This window comes from Eulemur rufifrons, chromosome 18, assembly GCF_041146395.1.
Source record: "Eulemur rufifrons isolate Redbay chromosome 18, OSU_ERuf_1, whole genome shotgun sequence".
Taxonomy (NCBI): Eukaryota; Metazoa; Chordata; class Mammalia; order Primates; family Lemuridae; genus Eulemur; species Eulemur rufifrons.
Window position 1 is genome coordinate 49,432,346 of NC_091000.1, and position 17,059 is coordinate 49,449,404.

Sequence of the window (17,059 nt, forward strand, 5' to 3'; positions counted from 1 at the left end):
ACGCCTTACCCCATGCCCACACCCCCTCTCAGGGGAGTCCAGCTTAGACAATTGAGCCATAACTTCATAATAATCTTATTATTGTGTAAGAATTTATCACTTCAGATTTTAGGTTGATTAGCAAAATATAGTAAAGCATAAGAACACAGAACATGCACTGTTTAGGTAAGGCCATTTGTCTTTTTATCCTTGACCTTGATAATGAGGAGGACAGTATAATATAACATAACACAAGTTGTCAGTTTAACTGAGTGCATACTTTGTGCCTAGCATTATACTTTATAGGCTTGATATCACTTAATCCTCACAATATTAGGATGCAAATGTTATGATCCTCATCTTACAGAAGAGGAAACCAAGCAGAGATCATTGTTCCAAAGAGGAGATTCACACCCATTGTGTGACTGTAAGCTAGTTATCTGACTGCATTGCACACAATTTGATATGTCTACATGTTTGAGTGTGTGTGTGTATGTGTGTGTGTGTGTGTGTTTAAGCTTCTGGATCCTTCTACTTCCTTGCCCTTACTTGCTACTTCTCTCCACCCCTTATTAAAAAACACTGGCTGTGACAATATCTAAGATTCTATGTAAATTAAGGCCCTCTATTAATTAGAGCTGTGATGGCATGAAATTGTCTCTGAGTCACCTCCCAGGAAACATATAATACATACATACACGTGTAAAGTTTAGATGGACTTTCTTTTACTTAAACCATTTTCCTTGACTCTGGAAATGCTAACAGAAACATAACTGGTAAATTTGATTCTTGCTGTTTCCTGCTGCGAATATTAATTGTGGCACACAGTGTAATCCGGAATCCAACTCCAAACGGTAGCAGAAGGGGAGGGGTGCGGTGACTGGCTGTGTCTAGCCACCTGTCCACGCTGTGGCCCCCTTCTCTCTTCGCCCTGAATACCCAGGCTGAACAGTTGGAGGGCATCTGCTCTTGGGGCTGGAACACCCGCACTGCTGACTCAGAAACAATAGACCCATCCTGCCAAATGATATATTTTTGGTGCAGAGAAAAATCCTAGCCCTCCTAGGGATCAAAATACATTCTTATGTGAATGCATGTCATTTTTGAAAGACATTGCCTAGTTCACATTTTGAATTCTGCTCGTCCCACTTGATTACACTCAACACCCACATTCAACGTTCTCTGTACTTTCAATTCCCCAGTCTTGCGATGAGGTTTTAGAAACATCCAGTGTGAACGCATCCTTCACAAAAGAAAATGTTCAGAGCAGCTGATTGTCTGGAGGGTGTTTGCTGAAAAGCTCACAAATCATACCATATAAAATCAAGTCCTAAAAATGCCTGCCTGGTGGTAGAATACCCTGGGATCCTGCACCACATTTAATATCAACTGTGTTTTTTAAATAGGAAGAACTATTTCAACCTTCTTTATAGATATTATATGGTCTTGAAACCTAGCTCGGTTTACTAAGTCAACTTTCAAGAGAGTTGAGAATACACAGTACTTAAAAATGAGAGCCCAGGTACATTATAAAACTCATGAAATCACCTTTCTTTCAAACTTTTTTCGTCTGGGAGATGCACAGGAAGTCTCAGTCCAGACCTTATTAAACTGGGACTGACTTGATAATATATCTTCTTCACCATGTGATAAAGAGCAATGAACCTTTTCACTATTCTCAATACTTTACAGTCATTAACATATTTAATTTTCACAGCAATCTATGAGTTCGGTCCTTTTATCATCCCCATTTTACAGGTGAAGCAGTTGAGGTCTGGAGAGGGTAAGCAACCTGTGAGAGCCACACAAGATAAAGTGGTGCTGCCAGGCCACAGACCCAGACAGGCTGGATTCTTTGGTTTCAATACCCCTGAAGGGGAAGGCATATATTACGTTAGTGTAGTACTGGAAAACAGAGGAACAGATGATCACAAATTCCAATCCTGATGTGTGGCTACTTCTACATCTTCACAGTCAATAATGCAATGGAAAAGTTCTTTTAAACCCTCAGGTTCTCATTCCTTGTATGCCACTAAACAAGAGATACAGTTTTATCTTGTTTTTCTGGTAAAAGGCTTACAATACCATTTTTAGATTTTTTTTTGTAGCAAAGTTGGAGTCATGCAACAAAAGAACATGAATGACTGTTTTTTATATATATCAGAAGAATGGGGAGCAAATGTGACAAATGAATACTGCATACTGTGTGCATGCAGGAAAATTAAACCCTAGGAAGATTTGTGTTAAAAGTACCTACTGCCAGGCCCCACCAGATCAACTAAGTGAGAATCTCTGGGCATGAGTCTCAGACAATGACATTTTTTAAAAACTTCCCAGGTAATTCTAATATGCAGCTGCGTTTGAGAACCCCAAAATTAGGTAGTGCATTATATTAGGCTCTTTCTAGAGGTTATTTATAGTTCTGTCAACAGGAAGATGCAGAGGCTGGGAGGAGGATAAATATTTATCTTAGCGTAGCAGACGTCTTCAGATCAATCCAATCAATCAGTTTCTAACAGTGGACATGACTTTGTGGATTTAACCACAAGAGTATAGGTACAGGGTTACTCCCTGAATAGCAACGATTGCCCATTTATTTTTATTGAATCTAAAATGTTGTTATTATGATTATGCTGTGTTGTTGACCCTTAATGAGCACCTCAGGGTGAGGAACGATTATGGGATAAGGAAGTAAAAGGCAGTGGGAGTGACGGTAAGACACCAGCTAATCTTCGTAACCCATATGAGACCAGATTAGTACTGATTGATGATGTTTATGTGGCCACAGGGCGTTGTGAATACTGATGACCCTCCACTCCAAGCTGATGGAAAGTCATGTGAAGAAATGGGAAAAGGACACTAGTAGGGGAATTCTGCTCTCTCAGCTAAAGGAGAATGGAGACATGTAGTAACAAGACCCCATCTGGGAGGTAGAAACCTTGATTCTGGCTCCAGCTCTGCCAACAATGTTGTTGGAACAGTTGCTTACAGTTCAGTTTCAGAATAGAGATGAAGTTCCCTTCTCTGTGACCTCATCTTATTCCTACAAAACAGGAATGATGATCACTGTCTTACCTAACTCATGGGGTTGCTATCAGGATCTAGAGTAGATGTCAAAGCATTTGGAAAAGTGAAATCTGCAAACATGAAATATTTTTATAAATCCCCCTCGCCAATAAAGGTGTTTCTTTGAGGTGCCTAAGCGATACTTGGGATACAAACAATTATGTATCCACCAAAAGATGAAGCATTTTTTCTGTAGATATTGGTCTCTAAAGAGTCACCTGCTCCTAGTAGCACCTGATACTACTAAGTTGTTTGGATGCTCCATATAATGGAGAAGGCCTCTGTCCAACTGGCTTGAACACCTGACTTCCCTACGTGGAGATTATTTCATCTTTTCATTTTGGCAGGACTAACATGACCTAGCGTAATGTTTCCAGTTTGCTCAAAGTATTTGTTTGTTTCTTCACATCCTGACAGCCTGAGACCTCTCAGTCCCCCGTCTGTGGTGACATTCCCAGAATACTCCCACAAGCTTCTCCCCAGAAACTAGAGGACAGAGGCAATCTGAGGCTCCCTGACAAGACAGTTCCCTCTCCCTGTTGGTCTGTTCCATGTCCAAGAGAGAGAGTCCCCAGTTTGAGGTTTCTGTGTTTACACAGATGTTGGCCTGAGTGGAGTGGAAAATTAGGTAGATCTGGAACTTATTACAGCCAGTTAATTTGAGCACTAGTGTGGTCAAATTATAAGATTCTTGGTTGCTTTGAAGTGGGATAGGGTAGACCCAGCAAGCTAAAAGCCAAACCAAATCTCCTTCTCCTTCTAGAGAAAATAGACAAATTTCTCTTCTCTATGACCTCATCTTTATCTGCACCAAGATCTGAAGAGGACAAGGATTTTCACATACTGCCTTCGCTCTACATCCCCCATTCTTACATTCACTGCATCCTAAAGTGCTCCATAAAAGAGGTAAAGGTTAAGAATTACTGTCTCTGAGACAGTATTTGCCTGCTTTGTGTTAGATGAGTGCCCTGGGACTCATAAGCCTTTTGAGTTGCCTTATTCTATCAGCACTGGGCTGGTAGACACCCAATAAATAAAATGTTCAAACACACACACATAACTAGAGTGAATGAGATAACAAATCCCTGAATATCCATCACCAAGTTACAAAAATTAGCAAGATTTTTCCATATTTTCATCATCTATCTCTTTGGTTATTGTTGCTGTTGAAGCATCTTAAGCCAAATCCAGATCTCATGTTGTTTCACACCTACATATCTCCGTGTGCATCTCAAAAGTATGGACATTTTCTTGCATAACCATAGTGCCATTTCATGCCTAACAAAATTAGTAACTGATTCCTTAGTATCATCTATCTAATCCCTATTAAAACATCCCAAGTATCTCAAAAATTATTTTTCAGTTGGTTTGTAATCATGATCAAAACAGGGTCCACACATTGCATCTTGTTGGTGTATCTCTTGAGTCTCCTTGTCCTTCCTCTACCCTTTTTTCCCATGAATAAATTGTTTGCTTAATAAGGAGTTTAAGGCCCTGTAAATATCTGTCCAGAGAAGGTCTCTTCCTTGCCTTACTTCTCCGAGGCTGTCCAAAGAATCAACACCTCTCACTCTGCTGTTTATGAGTTCACCCAGGGTGATGGGATGAGGATGCAAGAAAATGAGTGAAAACCACTGTCTCCCCAGTGAACTAGAAAAAATATTGAAAAGAGAAGTGCTAAAACAAGGCCAAACATTGTGGGATGTTGAGTTCCAGAAAATAATAAGTGGCCCTCAAGCAATTCTGGTGGACCCAGAGGCTAGAGTACATTCTGTGCATGATCTTAGGGAATGCTGCAGGAGAGATTAGGGTTTAACACTGGTGAAAGCAAGGTGGTGGCGTGGTGCCTTAGGGGAAACAAGAGTCTTGGGAAACCTTCCAACCCTCATTTTCCAGCTCTATAAAAATGGACGTGACTCCACTCTAGGTAAATCAGGCAAGAACAATAACCAGGCAAAAGGGCCATAGACAGCTAAGTATGGAAGCTAACTTACTAGCCTGAGAGAGAGCTTGGTGTGATCTGAGGAGTTATGTGGGCAGCTGAAAGGAGAAACAAGGTGACAGTGCTTTTTGGGCTCAGGATACAAGTAATATGGCATTTCACAGGTATACAAATCAGCCTCTAATATATCCTTTTCTCTTTGGTGTTGAGAACTTGCCATATGTTGATGGATCAAGTGTTGGATAATTAAACATTTGTTCTTTTTTTATACTGAATTGTACTTAAAGCTAAGAATTAGATGGACTTTTTGCATCATTACTGCCTTTACAGCTTCAAATCCTTTGATTGAAGCAAAGGATGGTAAGAAATTATTAAAAAAACTCTTGATGCATAGTAAAAAGGAATATAATTATGCTTTGTTGATAATCTAGCTATAGCTATATCTAACTGCTTTGCATTCTGATTATAAATTATTTGGTTTTGGCAACCAAAAATAATTCAGCAGATGTTATGCATGTGGCCACCTCTTGGTATGCAGCAGCTAGGACTAGTAATGAAACCACTACCCCTTTGATGGCAGTTTAATTTGCTAAAATGACCATACAGAGAACATGTGCACAGGCCTCTGGGAAGCCACTCCACTTTGAAACTGCTGGCTATGATGCCACATGCATACATAGCACACTTTACTTTGTTAGGATTCTAGAATAACTCTTTGACACTGGGTTATTCTGCAACAAATCCATTTGTTATAGTTTCCTCCCTCAATTTTTTTTTTTTTGGTCAGTTATACTTCATTCAGTAATAATTCACATGACATCATACAAAGTGCCATAGATTTAGGAAGACCAAGGTAAAATTATCAGAGAAATTTACTTCAAGGCAGACAGAATTAAACACAACAGATGAATTTCAACCTATTAATACATAATGACCGAAAAGTGCCAACATTCCACTAGTTCATTTCGTTAGTAAAAACATCTTCCTGCGTGTATGTTGCTCTAAAAAATTAAAATATTAAATTTAACAAACATTTCTATGCTTTTATCAGACTATAGTACAAACACAGCTGGTTACTGATTCATGTAATAGGTTCATTTCAACACCATTATCCCTTTATCAACGATTAATTTTCATAATAATCCTGTTATGAGAAATCTTTCTATAAAGTTATATTTACATAAATGAATTCTTCCAATAGCCAATGATAAGCAACTAAAATCAATCAGAACACGTCATCATTCACAGACTTCTAAAAACTGCGTGACACAGGCTGTAATCAAGACCATAAAATACATAAGATCATGAAGGAACTTCTTGTGTCCACATGCAGCCACAGAATAGAGTGTGAATAATAATACGTGTCTTCCCACATAAATCCTTTCAGCTTCCCTCCCATGGATAAGCCCTCACTGCCTCAAGGGTAGAAAACAGCAAAGTTAGGGAACTGTGGGGCCAAAGCCCAGAAAGGCGTCCAAGTGTTCTAACTCTGCATCTCTTGAAGATCACCAGGCCCATTTTTAAGCCCCTAGGAACAGCATTTCATACCCACATGTATTATTTTCAAGTCTATAATAAGATGCCTGAATGCTAAGCATTTGAAGTGCTGCTTTTAAAAGTGTTGTCATAACAACAGGAATAAAATGACGAATGTAACTTGAGTTTGAAAGGACTGACTTAGTTTTAAGTCCATAGCTTTACCTTCGTGCTGCAAGGGTTTAACTGTGACCTCCTAGCTCAAAGGCCACGATCATAGAACATTCCCATGATTGAGTCAGTGTTTTTAGCTATATTTGCCATCACATAATTGCCAGTCAATTCTCTATGAATTCAGTTTACTTGGTAGGATGGACAGCAAGTAATTAATTGGCCATATGAAAAATCTGTTAGTTTAATTACATAGGCCATATCTGAAAAGCTTTCATTTAAGATAATTTCTTATCCTTTCTCTAAGATGAAATACAGCATGTAGCTTTATTTATAAGGCTCAATTCCGTTTGCTACCTGGTTCTGATGCCCACTAATAAATATCAGCATTAGTCACACATGATGGGCAAGAGAACAGGCACATGGTGTGTAATTATACTTCCCAGAACACTGTTGGGTACATGTTCCTAGAACCTAATGGCTTTTTCTGTTCATGTTTTCCAAAGATGTAGCTTGATTCTAGTGAGAACAATAAAAAATATAAGCTTATAAAAATGGTAATTTCAGTAAAGTCAAATAGCAATAGAAGAGAGGATGTCAGTATCATTTTGATGCTGTTTTGAAATAAAGACGCAACAATCACTACTAGCTAGAAATGATTTGCCAAGCTCTAGGGATAAACAGCCTGCATGCAAATATGCCTGAAGGAGTTGATAATGCCAGGCATGGGGCCATTTTCTTCTATATAGGAGTGTTCTTTTCAAATCTGGTGATCAGAAAATGAGGGCTCCTGGTGGGTGTATATTTCTCTCAGCAGGATTAGCCAAGCTGTCTCCGAAGATCATGTTCCCAAGAAATGTTCCCCTTTTGATATACATGGATTTTGCTGGGTTTTTTTTTTTTTAAAATAGGTAAATTTACTTATTATTGCAAACATTCTCAGCCTTCATTTAAGTTCAAAATGTTTTTTCCTTATAACCAGGAAACAGTTGGTCCTGGTTTGATGGGTAGTGTGCACCAAATGAAGGCCTACAAGTGTTCTAGACTGCATTTTAAAATGAGTTATGACAACATTAGTCAAAAATCAACCCAACCCCTCATGAGATTTCAGCGAGTTTTATGCCCTGAATCATTTCTCTTCTAATTATCGTGAGACCAGCTGCTACTCCCTGCATTTATTTAATCCACCAGAATGGAAGAAGAAACAGAGTTTTCATCTTCCCCAGGGCTGAAATGGTGTCAATTATCTAGAAGTTTCTACAATTGACTGTCCCAGTGAATAGACATGCTATTAACATTTCTTCTTTACTCTTCAAATGATTCAGCCAGATCCTTAAAATAGCTTCAACATACTCTGCTGTCATTGCTTTGAGGGAGAATAAAAGACAGAGAAGGGGAGAGCAGTAATGTCAAATTACTTCATCTGTACGCATTTCCTCACCTGTAAGATGTGTATGGGTTTATAATTAGCACATTCCATTTGATTAATAAAAGTCAGATACCTCTTCAAATTGCAAGTTCTAATTAGTAGGAAAGACCATTACTCCACACTAAGCCCTTTACATGTTCTCTTATTTTCTCTTTGAAACCACCTTGGTGATTTAGGTATTATTGTCATGTTATTGACAAGAAAAATTGGGGCTTAGAGAGGACAGGTGACTTGAGTGAAGCCTAGGCCAACCTGGCTCCAGAGCCAGTGCTTTTGCTATCTTACCCCATACTGAGCATCAAAGAAGTTTCAAAAGACAGCTGGTACTCACCCTCAAGAAAGGTATAGCTTGGTTAAAGAGATGAGACATTTAGTAAAATAACTATAATACAAGTGAGTCCCTGAATATGTTGATTTCCACCAGTAATTCAAAATTTTGTAGTTCACAAGGTGAGATCCCTCTAGCTGTGCTGCTCAGAAAATGCTTCAAGAAACAGCTTTTGCATCAAATAGTAATGGATTATAATTCTTTGAAAAAAATAAGAATCTATGAATCCATAGTGATAATAAAGAAATAAACAGTTGGAGACCAGCCTGAGCAAGAGTGAGACCCTGTCTCTACTGAAATAGAAAGAAATTATATGGACAACTAAAAATATATATAGAAAAAATTAGCCAGGCATGGTGGCACATGATTGTAGTCCCAGCGACTCGGAGGCTGAGGCAGTAGGATCGCTTGAGCCCAGGAGTTTGAGGTTGCTGTGAGCTTGGCTGATGCCACAGCACTCTAGCCTGGGCAAAAGAGTGAGACTCTGTCTCAAAAACAAAAAAAAAAAAAAAAAAGGAAAAAAAGAAACAATTGAATGAATAAAAGGATTAGGAAAAACTCTTTCTTACAGTAGAAGAAATGATGGGACTTCAGAGTACCATTTTGCCGCCATTATAGTAATAATTGATTCAAGCAAGAATCATCAATGGCTGCTAAAACTCCTGGGTCAAAGAAATGAGGTATTTGCATGGCCTCAGAGTACTCTACTTACCAACTACGTATCAATCACAAAGGCAAAAATACTTAATAGTAACTTTCCAAAGGAAAAACTGGCCAACAACACTTTAACCAACTGATCAAAGTTAACATCACCAGTTATGGGACCAGCCGACTCCTTGTACCTCTCACGCAATGGCTAGAGAAGTACAAGACCACTTATGTGGTGTCACTGCTAAACATGCATAGCCTGAATTTTTTTTCATAAGAAAACAGCAGACAAATCCAAATTAAGGGACATTCTACAATACAACTGGCCTGAACTTTATTAAAATGTCAACATCAAAGACAAAGAATGGCCAAGGAACTGTTCCAGATTAAAGGAAACTATAGACATATGACGCAGTGGTCTCAGTTGAACCTTACAATGCTTGCCTGCTAAAATGGGGAGGAATTCCCACCTTTATTCTGCAGATACAGAATCTGGGGTTCATTGAGTTTAGAAGTTGCCCAGGAGGCCAGTTACAGCGCCTTACCTTGGTGCTTCCACCTCCTTGCTGAGGAGTGAGGCTGTGTTGGTTTGTTCTATAAATTTTTTCATCCATTCACATCACTTGTCCTAGTCAAATAGCATAATGTATCATGTATGTATTTATCATGCATGACAACTGAGAAGCAAATATTAGCATTGCCTTGATTTATTTTAAAGCAACCATACATTTAAAAAAAAATAGCCAATGACTTAAATATATCTACTTTTTAAAAAAGATTAGCCAACTGCTCTGTAATGGGTACCTTATAACCGTATAATAAGCAGACGCCTATTCTTAGGATTTGTCTTAAATAATCCTAGCGGGCTATTTACATCTGGCCCACATGCCTGTTCCAGACAACTGAATTATACTTCTGCTCTTGACCAAGATGTGGGGGAGCACAAGCAGGATGGCATGGTTAGGAAAGGAGGAACCCAAACTGGGTTTGAAGAAATGACTCAAAGTGCAGCGGGGCCAGGTGCTACATCTTATGAGGCCTGCCTGGGAGGAAGGATCAAATCACAAAAGCAACTCTGAGCTTCTTCCTTGTTGAGTCAGCTTTTCCTTTCCAAGCTCTGATTTCTTGAGACTTTTTCTTGCAGGAGGAATGATGACTTTTTCTAAAAATTGATAATGATTTTTTAACAGCTTTAGTGATGTAAAATTCACATGCCATAAAATTACTTAAGGGTATAGTTTTGAGTTGTTTTATATAGTTGTGCAACCATCACCATGATTCAGTTTGGGAACACTTCCACCACTCCCCAAAAGGTCTCCTGGTTCCTTTCCCTGCTCCCATCCCTGGCCTCAGGCAAACACTTGAATTGATTGTAGAATTTTTTACATTTGGCAGCACCATTACCCCAGCAACCTGCCAACTGATCTGTCAGTCAGTTGTTTTGTCTTAGAGGGTTCCTCTCAGTCTGTCTTATGGATGGCACACCTTTGCAACTGTGACAGCTATTGGTTTCTCAGTTGACATTTCGCCCCCATAAGAAAGGCCTTGGCAAGAACTGAGATATCCTTACCCATTTCATTCAGAAATCACAGAGGTCTCTCATATTTTCTATCATCAATAAGGATCTTTCAGAATTACCTATTTGTGTTTTTATTTAGAGGATTTGGTTAAATAAAAAAAAAAAAGGAAAACGCCATAAAGGTTAAAGCCATACCATCCAGCTATTGTGTTCTTGTTTTTTGAATTTCATGATGTTTGAGGTCCTGCAACTCAAGCGTGTACAAATGCTCACGTGCTCTCTTGTTTCCCATAGAAAAGCCCTAGTCTCATCCTTGCAGGAGTTTCCTTTGCCTTTGGTCAAAACTGCCATATCTGAAAATCGGAAATAAAAAGCATATATTTATAATGTATAGTGGTTAGTTTCCCTTTTATTATCCAAAGGAGCACATGGAATATGGGGTAGACCTGCGTATCCTTTTAAAGATTGGTTAAGAGAAAAGCTAATTTATAAACCCCTTGGCATAGCTCTAAAAAAAGAATCTGATAGAAAAAGCAGGATACAAAATGTAGCATGCAGTATAAGCAAATTATTACGCTTTATATGGAAAGAGAAAGAGTTGAATAAAATTAAACACATCAAAATTCTGCTGGTGGTTGTCTTTGGGTGGTATAAACAGTATGGTCCCTGTCTCCCCTCCCCTGCCTTCTATCTACTTTTCTGTATTTTCCTAATGAAGGAGAGTACTTTTGTGCTTGCAAAACTAAAAATAATCTAATGAATCATGTTTCCTATAATGAGTCTCAGTATACGTAACTCTAACAATCAATGTTAACATTCCTTCTAGCTGACTGGTAGGTTTGCCCAGTTTTCTATAGGTTAATCAATTCCTCTAGCACTTTTACTCTGGACTGGTCAGTTTGGAGAGTCACACCCAGCAGGTGTTGACAGGAGGTTGGCAGGTTGCTGGGCTGCCCAGCTCCTCACCTTAGCCTTGCCTAGCCTTACAGGTCACGTAGTGTAATTGTTAAAATTTGAGGAGAGAGGCTTGTTAACTCAAGCTAATCGAATTCACAAGAAAGCATAAGCCAGAATGCCCGTTTATAAAGATATAATGAGAAGTGGAACTGTCAGCTAGACTAGACTTGCCAAACCTTTTCCCATCATTTCTACTACTTCCACTGGTGGCACTACCATGAGCTTCATTTTAGGGCCTGCTACGTGGGCTGCTATGTGGCAGGTGTCCTTCACTGCCCATCCTCCAAGCGGCCCTCCAAGGTTGATTCCTGTCATTTATTCTTAAGACTCAAGGTATCTCCAAGTTCTCCAGGGAGCTGCCAGCTTCCCCCTCTGAATTGCAATCATATGACACCTTTTATTTCTGGTCCAGTCAGAGCCTGAGACCAGGAGGGGTCGGGGGTGGAGGATCTATTGATTCCTTGATTTCTTTTTATCTGCCTCAGCCCGCTCCCCTCCTATCTCCAGGCTCAGAGCTCTTGTCTGAAAACTGCCTGCTGGTTTGATGAGCTACCTTCTAATTTAAACAGACACAAGGTGTTTAGGTCAGGAGGTGGCTCATAGCACCCACCAAGGCCCAGTGTACCTGTATCACAGTGTGCATAACAGAACATGTAAAATCTTATTGTAATTTCAAAAGACCCTGGCATGTGTCTAATTGGAACTCAGCACTGCATAGCTGGGAAGGGGAGAAGGCAGTGATTTTCATTGTATGAAGAATCAGGAAGAGAAGCAGCTGAGGCTCCTGGGGTTCTTTGCCAAGAGGCTCAGAACAACAGGGTTTGTTCAACGCTTAGTCAAGGTGCCTGGGATTCTTTCCAGAAAGATCCTGTTGTTCCCATTGGTTATAGAAATGGCAGGGCAGGGGTGGCCGCCCAGTATAACAGCCAGTGTCTCCCGCAACAATGCAAAGTGAGGAGCAAACCATAGCATCTTCACCGGCTGCCTAAGATTTGAAACCTTTCTGGGATTTAACACACATAATGAATGTTAATTCTGCTGGAATTTTTGGAAAGACCAGTTGAGGAGTCAGTAACTTAGACACTGGAAACATTTCTCAAAGCTCCAGCAGTTCTCAGTAGCAGCATCCGAAGACAAGTTTCTTTTATGGGGAATTTCATGCTTATTAGATATGGCATGTGGTGAACCTTAGAGATACGTATTGGGGTGTAGTGCACACTACCAGGAGTACAGGCCCAGCTCTAAAAGTTTTGCAGCTGAAAACAATCAAATTGTTACATAGGTCAGAACTCATAATAAGGACTTCATCAAGGAATCTGAATTGTTCTGATGTAATCAGAATTTATGAAACTTAATACATTATTTCTTGGAAGTCATATTTGTCTTCCTGAAAACTTATAAACAACTATATAGAGTTGTATGATAGTCCATCCATCTATGTATACTTTCAGAACCTTTCTATTCGTGTACATAGTGTTATATAGTTTTTAACATTCCTGGTATCCTTCTCTGTTTCGTTCTGCAGCTTGTCCTGGGGAATCTTTCTATGTGGACATACTGTTTGTAGCTGTTACATAGTATCCCATAACCGCAGTTATTCACAAGGTATTAGCCAGTTCCTGTGATGACTAGCAGTTATATCATTTCCCGTCTTCTCACTATTATTAACATTGCCTGTAATGAACATCCTCGCTTAGGCCTCTTTGTGCATTTGGGTATTTCTCTAGAGAAGATATCAAAGAATAGAAGTGCCCTGTTAAAGAAGTATGTTTTGTATTTTAAATAGATACCGCCAAATTGTCCTACAAAATTTTAATATCACTTTACACCCCCCATCTGCAATTTTACTGTAGTCCTTTCTTTAGGTCCTTTGCAATGCAAATTAATTCAACAGGAGCAATTAAACCCTTAAAACCTGAAAACGTTAGGGGCAGTTTTGCTGGAAGCTGGGAAGAAAGCAGGTCCCTGGAACTTCCTAGGAAGCCAGGGAGCAACCTGAAGACTTAAGACACTAAGAGGTAGGAGTGGGGTAGGGTGGTCATAAGGACGACTGAAGATGGTAACTGAGAGGTACAAAATAACTTGCAACTGGGGAAGGGCTCGGGAAGCTGAAAGAATATATGTCAGATTTGTGGGGTCTGGGATTGGGACTGGAGTGTGGTGTTTTGTATAATCTCATCCCTAATATCTCCTACTCCCCTGCCCCAACCCATTCATCGTATTTCTCCAAGAGCCTGACTCTGTGTGTGTGTGCACGTTTTTATGACTCTCCTTTGGCGCTGGGTCAGCCTTTAGGGGGATTGATGGCAGCCTAGGGATCTCAGCCTAAACCAGCTCTAGGCCAAATTCTTTCCTGAGAGATAATGATCATTTCTAAGACCTCAAAGGCAAAACAGAATGCTCACCCCTGTCACATTCCTAGTGGCCATATATTCCACATCAAAATTTAATGAAAAGTTTCTGAAGATTTTTCCCCTCCCAAAGCATTTTACAATCTTAGAACATCAAATAAACATTGGTTTTGTTCTGGAGAATCTTGCTTACCTGTTACAGAGAAAGAGGAAGAAGGAAAATTATTCACAATCAGTTACATATATTTTACTCTCTAACGTTTAATTCATTTAATGAGAAAGTTGGATTTGATGAATTGTAGCAGAGTATTTTAACAGAAGTTTTAAATTTTCAACCAGCTTGGCACCTGGCATCTTTTTCCTTTTTCTTTTCTCTCTTTCTTTTTTTTTTTTTTTTTTTTTGCCTATCACTAGTGCAACTGATTGTTCAATCAAAACTTCTCCTAGGCAGTGGCTCTCAAACTTTGCTGAACATCAGAATCACCTGGGGACCATTTAAAAAAAAAAATCCGCATACTCAGGTGATACCCCGCATTAATTAAACAGAATACCTGGAATGGGAGCCAGGCATCAGTAGTTTAAAATACTGATTCAATGGATAAGAGAAAAAAAAATTTTGGTTTTAAAAATGTAATTTCTAGGAGGTATAAGACAATGATATAGTTAAATATTTTAAATACTCAAAGTCTTTTTCTGGTATCAAAGAATGTCCATGATACAATAGACCTATTGAACAATAATTTACAAAATGAGGTATAATACTAATAAGATTTGCCCAACTGAGACTTCAGTTAAGGTGTTTGGTTATCGTATTATTGAGTACAGAAAGAGCATAAACTACAGTGCTTCCTTGCTGTTTATTAGAAGTTTGTATGTTATACAATGATAGCACAGACAAGCTTTATGAACCTAAGGAAGGTGTCCTTAATGAAATGTAGACAGACCCCTCAGTGTTTAGAGAACACGTAGAAGAGCCTCATTAAGGATTTAAAGGAATTAGGGTTATTTTTGAGCCTTGGGGGTGGGGAGAAGTAACCAGAGAGAGCTGAATCTGCACCTGCATTTTGTCCAGCCTTTTGTGAGATCCATATTACTTGTACTGCTCATACATAATTCTTCATTACTTTAAAAATACTAGAGAATGCTCCAAAACTTAAGCTTACCCTCCCCAGCTGGTATGGGTTTGCATCCCACCCAGATAAAAGAGCAAGCCTACTGCCAGACAAGTGAGTCAGCACCTGTACCCTGCAAGAATGCATGCAAACCCCAGGGCTGCTCTCTCCTGGAGAGGGAGGGAGGGGACTTAAAAACCTGGGGCAGTGTGGGGGAGGGGCTGTTTGCCCTTCTTTCTCTGGGGAAGTAACTCACTCAAATCTCCTGCCTTGCTGGACTGCTTCATGCAGCTTTGAGTGGGGCCTAGTGAAGTTGGTCTTTCTTATATCTGGATGCACCACAAGAGAGTTCTGCTGCTGCTGTTCTTTAGCTTTCTTTCTGGCCGGGCCTTTAAAAGACAATTTGATGTCTGCCCACTTTGAAAGTCTTCAGTCTGGGCAGTAGCTGTCATATTTTTCCTACTAGCACATCCTGCTCTCTGGACCGAAGTCACCTGCTGGGACGATGGTATGTGCTTTGACTTTTGCTGACCTAAAGGGAATAGAATTACCTAATAGTTCTAGGGTAATCCTTTGGGGGAACTAGTGTTGGGCTTCTGTCCAGCTTACGTTGTGCCTTGACAATGCATCTTGGTCCATCAGGGTGAGTCTACACAAAAGCCAAGCAAGCAGCTGAGATAGGGGTTGTGTACCTTCTGCTGTGTTTTCCTCTTACCTTTTCTTCCCTCTCTTGCATTCTTATCTAACCTAGATTATCGCTTCTTTTGTGAGCATTCCCTTTATGCTTCTCATTTTGCACTGTCAGAGGAGTGACACAATCACAGCTTTCAAAATATACTTAAGGATACAAAGGGAGAACAAGTTTAAGTAAGTTCATCTCTAAAGAAACCTAGTGTTTTAACCTTATGACTTCTTAGTGTAGAATTCCACCTTAAGACCTGTGTTTTGAATTTGATGCAGGACTTATCTGAAGCTTTGACTTGACCTACTTGTGTGTTTTTATTGTTGTTGTTGGATGGAAGTAAACATTGCAAAAGTGTGCATGTTTTTGAAGGTATGGTTGAACTTTGTTTAAAAAAAGTTCCTGAAGGAAACCTAAAATGATTGATAATTTTGTGTAACTTATATTTGTTGTTGTCTAGGCAAGTGAGTATATTTTTTTATTCACCTGAGAGGTGAACCCTTTGGCTTCGAAAGACCATTCCACAGTAAAGAATCTCACAGGCATCTAACAGCCCATGACTCACTTCACCTTACTCACAGCGATTATCATTGTTAACAAGCTTAGTGTATCTTGTGTCTGAATCTGCCTGCAAGTAAGTTGTCATAATCTTTCTACTTTCTCATAGGACTGCCCACCAGACTCCCAGAAATCATGTTGGTAGGATCCCAGTCCTTTTCGCCTGGAGGGCCCAATGGGATCATTAGAAGCCAGTCCTTTGCGGGTTTCAGCGGCCTTCAGGAAAGGCGATCCAGGCAAGTAGTGTGTGGTTCTCTCCTGGGATGCAGCTTGAAAAGGAAGTGAGCTTTGATGTCCTGAAGAGGGTCTCTGTGCATGCAGCCTTGCCACAACACACACACACACACACACACACACACTCTCTCTCTCTCTCTCTCTATTTTAATCTTTTTCATGGAAAGGATATACCAAAAATTAAGTGCTGTAATTTCTTTTCTAGCATTTAGAATTCCTCCTGCAAAAAAGATGGTTGAGGATTTAGGATAAGCTAGTGATGTATGCATGGACCTCTCCACACCTACGCCCCTTTTTGAAACACGTTTTCCATCGCATTCGGATTTGGGAGACTGTGTGTGGTACAAGGTCATTCCGTGGATAAAGACTGTGCCTCTGCAGATTGCCTCCAGGAAGCAATGCCATTCAGACAGGGTTGTCAAAGTTAGTCTTCTAGTTCCCTTGGAATCTCCTCTCATCTAAAACAGGACTTAGGGGGAACTCAAGAAAGAAAGAACAGATGGTGGATAGGTAACATGGAATAAAGTTTGTCTTCAGTTTTTCTGATTTCATAAAGGTCTTACCCTCCGACGGGCCCTGTGTGCTTCGACCTGTGTTGTCCGTTTGG

General features: G+C 39.8%; 1 protein-coding gene across 1 annotated transcript in view; it reads left to right on the forward strand.

Moving 5' to 3' along the window:
* The window catches only part of RIPOR2 (RHO family interacting cell polarization regulator 2), a 104,938-nt gene that overhangs the window by 36,010 nt on the left and 51,869 nt on the right, over positions 1-17,059 (forward strand). Inside the window, exon 2 of the mRNA XM_069493028.1 lies at positions 16,328-16,454. Within this exon, the coding sequence (XP_069349129.1) occupies positions 16,328-16,454 (127 nt within the window). The remainder of the gene's footprint in view (positions 1-16,327; positions 16,455-17,059) is intronic.